General features: G+C 43.1%; 2 protein-coding genes across 2 annotated transcripts in view; one reads left to right on the top strand and one right to left on the bottom strand.

The window, feature by feature from the left end:
• cnnm2b (cyclin and CBS domain divalent metal cation transport mediator 2b) overlaps positions 1-2,660 on the top strand; it is a 29,588-nt gene extending 26,928 nt beyond the window's left edge. Inside the window, exon 8 of the mRNA XM_068729007.1 lies at positions 1-2,660. This exon is cut by the window's left edge and continues 1,130 nt beyond it. The gene's annotated coding sequence lies outside the window, so the exon portion shown is untranslated.
• A 1,053-nt stretch (positions 2,661-3,713) lies between these two features.
• Positions 3,714-7,500, bottom strand: part of LOC137886520 (cytosolic purine 5'-nucleotidase) — an 18,375-nt gene continuing 14,588 nt past the window's right edge. Inside the window, exons 17-18 of the mRNA XM_068729009.1 lie at positions 7,239-7,415; positions 3,714-6,835 (exon numbers count right to left, since the gene is read on the bottom strand). Of these exons, the coding sequence (XP_068585110.1) occupies positions 6,596-6,835; positions 7,239-7,415 (417 nt within the window). The 3' untranslated portion in view covers positions 3,714-6,595. The remainder of the gene's footprint in view (positions 6,836-7,238; positions 7,416-7,500) is intronic.

The following is a 7,500-nucleotide window of genomic DNA, read 5'->3' as shown; positions in this document are numbered from 1 at the left end:
ACAGACTGACACACACACACAGACAGACAGACACACACAGACAGACAGACAGACACACACAGACTGACACACACATACGCTGTATTTTCTCCTAAGGCCAAAGACTTTGGTCCCCCCTTCTTACACTGGACACAGACTGTTTTTGCCCACACACACACACACACACACACACATTCTCACACGTACACAAACCCCCCCCCCCCCCCCCCGTGCATCTTTCAGGGAAGCTCAGTCGAATGTTGATCCCATCAACGAGGACTCAAACCCAAACAAGCAGAACGGTTGGTTGGTCAAAGACTGCACCAAAAACCGTTAAAACCACGAACCAAGAATGTTTTCCTGTATTTATTTATTTTATAATATTGTATGTATATATGTACGCGTGGAGACATGATATGACGTGAACTCACCAGCATGCACCAGCATGTACACGAAGGTGTGCATGCGTGTCATATCAAAAAAAAAAAAGAAAGAGGACACGCTACATATATGGAGACGAACATCCGTTCATGTATATGAGGAGGTGAGGGTCTTTTACAGATACAGTATGTATATTACAGATCTTGTTATTTTTACTATTATCCTAAATCAGGCTTATGGTACACTATCTTTTTCACCTTAAAAAAAAAAATCACACTATTGCCTTTAAGAGAAATCATATAGTTAATTATTTTAACAAAGTGCAATGAACAGCAATTTATTTAAGAGATGATTATGAATTTAAAAAAAACAAATCACTGTAATATAAATTGACAGATATATTTGTATGTATGTACTGTATGTATATGTACATTTGTTTTTGTTTTTTTGAATAATGCTAAACCGCAGCCGTCCACAAGCAGCGTTGTCCTTAGTCGGTCGCTCCCTCTCCTTGTCTCCTTGTCTCCTTCATGTCGTTGCGTCCTTTGACCTCAAACGCGGCGTCCGTGTGTCCGTGTGGGAGCAGTGTTGACTTTAAGTGCCGTACCGACGCCTGTGGAGGTTGTTGTGTCTTATTTTTATTATTATTTTTTTTTTTTTTGCCAATTTTTACGCATAGTCAAACTTGATAATTGCACAGTATTAATGACCTCATCTAACATGTTGAGCATCATCAACGTCACAAAAAGTAACCTCGACATTAAACGTGTCCATGAATGATACACGGCTGTGCTTTTCCACTGTTTATGTCTGAACATGTTTTAGTTTTTGTTCGTGCATGTGAGGTACGTGCACGTGTGTGTGTGTGTGCACGTGTATGTGTGTGCACGTGTGTGTGTGTGTGTGTGTGTGCACGTGTGTGTGTGTGTGTCCGTCAAACGTTGCCAAACGGTTAAGTTCATAAACAGTCGTGAACGTGAAAGAGACGAGACTTGTTCTGGCTCCCCGCACATCGTAGATTATAATCCGTGTTTAATAATTCAGTTCAAAATCCAAAACATTCTTCACAAATGTTGGCTGCTATTAAAGATATATATATATATTATTTTTTTTCTTTCACACTTTGGGAAATACACACCATTGCGTTCCTGCAGAGAGTCAGTGGAGCGGAGTCTTCTCGTTTAACTCTCGGTTAGAAAGTGATCGCGTGTAAAAGTCCAACTGCTTCTCTAACCCTCCTGTGTCGTCGTGCTTTAGTGCCTTCTTGCCCTTTTTGTTTTACCTCATGGAGACAGGAATGAGTTTTAAGAAATGTGTGCTTGACGTGTTTCCTCAAAGCCACACGAGTCCTAGTGTAGAACGATTCTGTTTGCTCCATATCTGTAGTTGATTGTTAACTCTTGAACTAAAAACAATGACTTTGATTCCACTTCCAGGCCTGTTCATTACCGGTGTGTGTCCCGTCTACAGGCAGCACCGACGTCCTGAAGACAGACTCATTTTGATATTCAGTTGCGGTTTGTGACCACCGGTGGTCGCTGTGGTTCCACATGTAACCCAACGCGGCGCACACGCGGACAAAACGGCCCGAGACGTAACAGAACGTCTGTGTGTTCTTTGTTTACTTGAAAGAGCTCCTATGCAGCAGAGCTACAGCAATGCATGATGGGTAGATGTGGACGTCCACACGCTCTGCTTTACGGACTTTAGTGCCTGACAGGAGAACAAGAGCGCACAACAGGAACCACAGCTGTGACTGCGTTGTTTCAATGGTTCTGTCAAACACACACACACACACACACACACACACACACACACACACGTTGTCTTTCCTCTCTTACACTCTCCATCCTCTGCTGAACACCAGATGATCACCTTCCATTATGTGATGCTTTTTGCAGGCCTGTGTTTATCCGGTCCTCTGTCCGTCCCAGTGCTGCTGCTGTACCCATGTTCTGTCCGTAACGCTTCTTCTACCTGACAACAACACTCCCATCGCCTCCTGCAGCTGGTGGTTTAATAAAAAAGTGAATGATTAACAGACAGACCGCTGGTGGCTCCATGTACTCAATCTAACGCTCTGCTGCTTCTCAATGTTCTATAAACGCTTCTTTCTTTTTTTGTTTTGTTATGCTTTAGCAATAAATACAGACAGTTGCTTAATATGAGTTTGAAATGGAAATTGGATCTCAGATATTTATTGAAATCACAACACAACACAGCAGTGAAGGAGACTTTGGGTGTTTCTTGTTCCAGACGTCAGAAACAGTGTTGACATCACAGGAGCTGATAGAATGTGATGACGGGGAGATTTACACTCAGCACAGATCTAGTGAGTCTAGAACTGCTGAACGTCTCGTCTCTGTGAACAGCACCGTGACATGAACACCATTCAGAGGCTACGACTATTAACAGCCTGTAATAAAATAAAAAGAGCTCTGCTTTTATTCCTGTCATTGTTGGCCGATGACATCATTTACTTATGTCGTCATACCATAACTTTAGTGTATGTACTTTTTTGATGACCTTTTGAGAAATAATTTAATCTGATTTATTTTGAAATACTATACTCTGACTTATTATACTACACTATTCATTTATTAGGACTTTTTATATATTATTCTGACGTTTTTTACATACTATACTTTGACTTCTTTTTAAATGCTATACTATGACTTTTTTTACATACTATACTTTGACTTGTTTGTGATTCTGTTAGTACTCTTACTGTACCGTCACTTTTTTCAACATATACTTTGTTATACTATGATTTTTCCAACAGACTATTTTTTAAACTGTAAAAAATGAAGACGTTCAATACGGCCTTCTGAACAAGAGAAGAGGACAGGATAGTGACCCCCCCCTCATAAATTACACCCTTCACAGAACTTTGGTTGTGTGTGTAATATATATATATATATATATATATATATATATAATATAATATATATATATATAATATAATATATATATATATATATATAATCTACCATCAGTCATTACATAAGTCTGAGGACAGTGACAACACTAGAAGGACCCTCAGCCTCTTCCTCTTCCTCTTCCTCTTTGTTTGGGCAACATGTCTGTTTCATCATCTTCACTCCGTTCCTCCAGACGGAGTGAAGATGAGCTCCGACTGAACCTGTAATGTACAATACTGGCTTCCAAAACATATGGTAGTAGAAGTACAAAGTAGCATAAAATGTAAATACTGAAGTACCTCAAAATCCTGTTAGTACAGCAGAGTAAATGTACTTAGTTACATTCCACCACTGTTTTAACGCTTCATATATTATTTACAAAGCAGTGAATCAAAACGCACACAAAGTACAAAGATATGAACGACCAGAGAATTATGAAAAACTATCTTTATTCTACATTTGTATGTAATTGAGCTCAATGTACAGTGTGTAGGATACTCTGGAATCAAACAAACAGAACACTGTTCAGGAGAACATCAACAATATGCATAAAAACAGAAGGATTACTGTCGTCTGGAAAATGAAAGGTGACTCTTTTCTTTTTTTCTTTTGGCACCTGTTGATGACGTTCAGCGTCACGACGACGGACACAAACGTTCTGAAGCTCTTTGAAGAGTTCAACGGGCTTCAGACGAAAGAAAGTGATGTAACGTCTATTTACAGTTCTGTAAACCAAGAGCATTAAAAACAAGAGATAGAAAAATAAAAACAACCCCATGGTATTGATTATGAGTACCTCATCTGTTACAGTACTTACTATATTACTATTCACATCTTTTTTTTTTTTTTTTTTACAGGTTTGTCATTTTTTTGTCTTTCTGTAAACTATATTGACAAATGTCAAAAAATAATTTTCCTTAAAATGATACAGTCCACCGTGGAACAGATATGCTTCTCATGTTCACATGCATACGAGACATATGCAAAGAAAAGACAAGTTCCTATCCTGTCCTGTAGCGCGTCCAGTTATTATCCAGAAACAAAAGCAACCATTGAGAATCAGTCTAAAGAAAAGAAAAGAAGACGATGACGAAGGTCACAGAGGTCAAACAGCTGTACTGTGTTCCTTAATGTCTCTCACCCAGAGACCCACAGAGTGGAACACCTTCACCTTCCACTACCTTCACCTTCCACCACCTTCACCTTCCACTACCTTCACCTTCCACTACCTTCACCTTCCACTACCTTCACCTTTCACCACCTTCACCTTCCACCACCTTCACCTTCCACTACCTTCACCTTCCACTACCTTCACCTTCCACTACCTTCACCTTCCACTACCTTCACCTTTCACCACCTTCACCTTCCACCACCTTCACCTTCCACTACCTTCACCTTCCACCACCTTCACCTTCCACTACCTTCACCTTCCACTACCTTCACCTTCCACTACCTTCACCTTCCACTACCTTCACCTTCCACTACCTTCACCTTCCACTACCTTCACCTTTCACCACCTTCACCTTCCACTACCTTCACCTTCCACTACCTTCACCTTCCACTACCTTCACCTTCCACTACCTTCACCTTCCACTACCTTCACCTTCCACTACCTTCACCTTCCACCACCTTCACCTTCCACTACCTTCACCTTCCACTACCTTCACCTTCCACTACCTTCACCTTCCACCACCTTCACCTTCCACTACCTTCACCTTCCACTACCTTCACCTTCCACTACCTTCACCTTTCACCACCTTCACCTTTCACCACCTTCACCTTCCACCACCTTCACCTTTCACCACCTTCACCTTGTCAAGCAAAACCCAGATCTGATGCAGGAAGCCGACGGCGTGTTTCTTCCCTTTTGAGGCCCGACTCAGCGGGCCGGCCCAACGCTTACAGGACCGATACAGCAGGTCGAGACCGAGTACGAGAACACGAGGAACGCTAACAGACACGGAGACGCTGGTTAAAAAAAGGGGAAATTAAAAGAATAACATGAGATTCAGGCAGCTGTCTTAGTGTTCTGCATAGTAACACTGATGTGCATCTGGACACACGTGTTAACATGGACAGACAGAGACACCTGGTCAGAACCTACTGATGCAGTTCAGTTGTTTCACATGAGAGATATCGAAGCGTCTGTTTTTCTGTTGGCTCTTTGCACTTTGAGGATGATGGGTGAGCAAATCAAAAACCCAATAAAAACCCAAATAAAGCCCCAGAACTAGAAGGATAAACACAGTCAGCTCATCACCAACCATACATTCTAAAAAAGGCCTTTTCGTCTTTGCATACTGAGATCACTTTACACTCTCCACAGAGATCACTTCACACTCTCTGCTGCTCTCCCCCGCCAAAATAAAAGCCTCTGAAAAATACTCGTCTTCCTTAATAAACGGAGCAAAAACATACTGCGTGTTAGCTGCTCATGATAAACCACATTCACCCAATCCAGAAACCCTACAGCGCTTCAGGCGTAGAACACGGTCACAGCACTGAGTCATCACTGGTAACAACGTACCAGTTCAAGAGCCACTCTGTACACCGCGTGTTAACACGGACGCTCAACACCGGCTTGTGCTTCAGTTCAGTGAACCGTCACTCAGGATGCTGCACTGTGTGTGAGACACACACACACACACACACACACACACACACACACACACACACAGAAACACACACTCCCTCACACACACACACACACACACAGGTTAGAACAAAGAACTAGTACAACAGACAATTAACTAAACGGATGAAAAACTGAATGTTGTTCCCATGTTGCATAAAAAAGTGTTTTAATACAGTATGTACATTATTTTTTTTTAGCGGTGCTTTTTGTTTTATGATAATGTCAGCGAGGTTAGTCTGTTACAATTAAAACTACTCTCCACTGACCCACAGCAGGTCCTAAAAGTCAGAAGTCAAAACATCGTCTCATGTTGCGTCTGTCTGACGGGGGAATAATAAAAACATGTCATTAAATGAATGAAGCTAGCATAGGTTGGCTTTTAGAGGACCGAGCATGCACACAGTCACATGATCGGTCCTTTGGGAGGACTGGTCCTTTTTTTATTACCTCAGAAATCTCCTGTGTGTGTGTGTGTGTGTGTGTGTGTGTGTGTGTGTGTGTGTGTGTGTGTGTGTGTGTGTGTGTGTGTGTGTGTGTGTGTGTGTGTGCGCAGTGTTAATACACAGACACACACACACGGGAGATGTTTTTCCTTCCTGCTTCACTCTGAGAGAGATAACTACCCGACTCTGCTGGGAAACACGAGACGGCAGAAACTTTCTTCTCCGTGTCCATCTTATTACTCCTCTTCCTCTTCCTCCTCCTCCTCGTCATCGTCCTCATCGTGGCAGTGAGTGATCTCCTGGGGAGTCTGGGGGAACAGGTTGGGGGGCTTGATCTCGCTGAAGGAGCGGGTCAGCTGGTTGCGTTTGCAATCCAGGTCCTTGCAGTCGCTGCAGTGGGCGCGGTTGCGCGTGGACAGCGGCGACTCGGCGTCGATGTCCACGTGGGCGTGTTCCACCGTCGACTCGTGCGGCATCTGGGGGGAGAGGGAGGACGAAATGTGAAATGTCTGCTGTCTTTAGTTCAGCAGCGGGACGGACACAGAGCTTCAGATTACTCATACGGAGCAGGAGTACGACTTTAATGAGTACAAGTGGTGGAGTTGTCCTTTAATGGAGGTCTGACACTCTGAGACCTGAGAGGGAAGGACAAGTGGATGAGAGAAGTGGAGGAGGAAGGCCTTGAGCAAGGAGTTTAACGTTCCTGATATTTGAGTATTTCATCAAGACGGTAAAGAAGAAATAGTGACGATAACATTTAGAAGCCTGGGACCTGAGAGGAATGTCTACAGATGAAGTTCTAGAATCCCAACAGCTCTTCTACATCTGTATCCGTGTGATGATGAAGAAGTGTGTGCGTCTCCCTGTTCAGTGACTCACCAGGACGTGTGCGGCTCTGAAGAGGTAGCTGAAGGGGTAGTACAGCAGGTTGATGAAGGAGGCGGCGTACAAGTCGGCGTACCGCATCACTTGAGACGCGAACAAAGTCTGCCGGGAGCCGCTGCGGAAGAGGCTGCCCATCATGCCGTAGCACATGTCCATGTCGTGAGTCACTTTCTGAAAAGACAGATGAGAAGGAGACACTGAGGAGACACTGAGGAGACACTAGAACGTATCGCATCTTAAATCAGAGACGCTGTGG

The sequence above is a fragment of the Cebidichthys violaceus genome, unplaced genomic scaffold (assembly GCF_023349555.1).
Source record: "Cebidichthys violaceus isolate CVI_PGR_0920_01 unplaced genomic scaffold, fCebVio1.0.p SCAF_44, whole genome shotgun sequence".
Taxonomy (NCBI): Eukaryota; Metazoa; Chordata; class Actinopteri; order Perciformes; family Stichaeidae; genus Cebidichthys; species Cebidichthys violaceus.
This window is presented reverse-complemented; position numbering and strand designations above follow the sequence as displayed.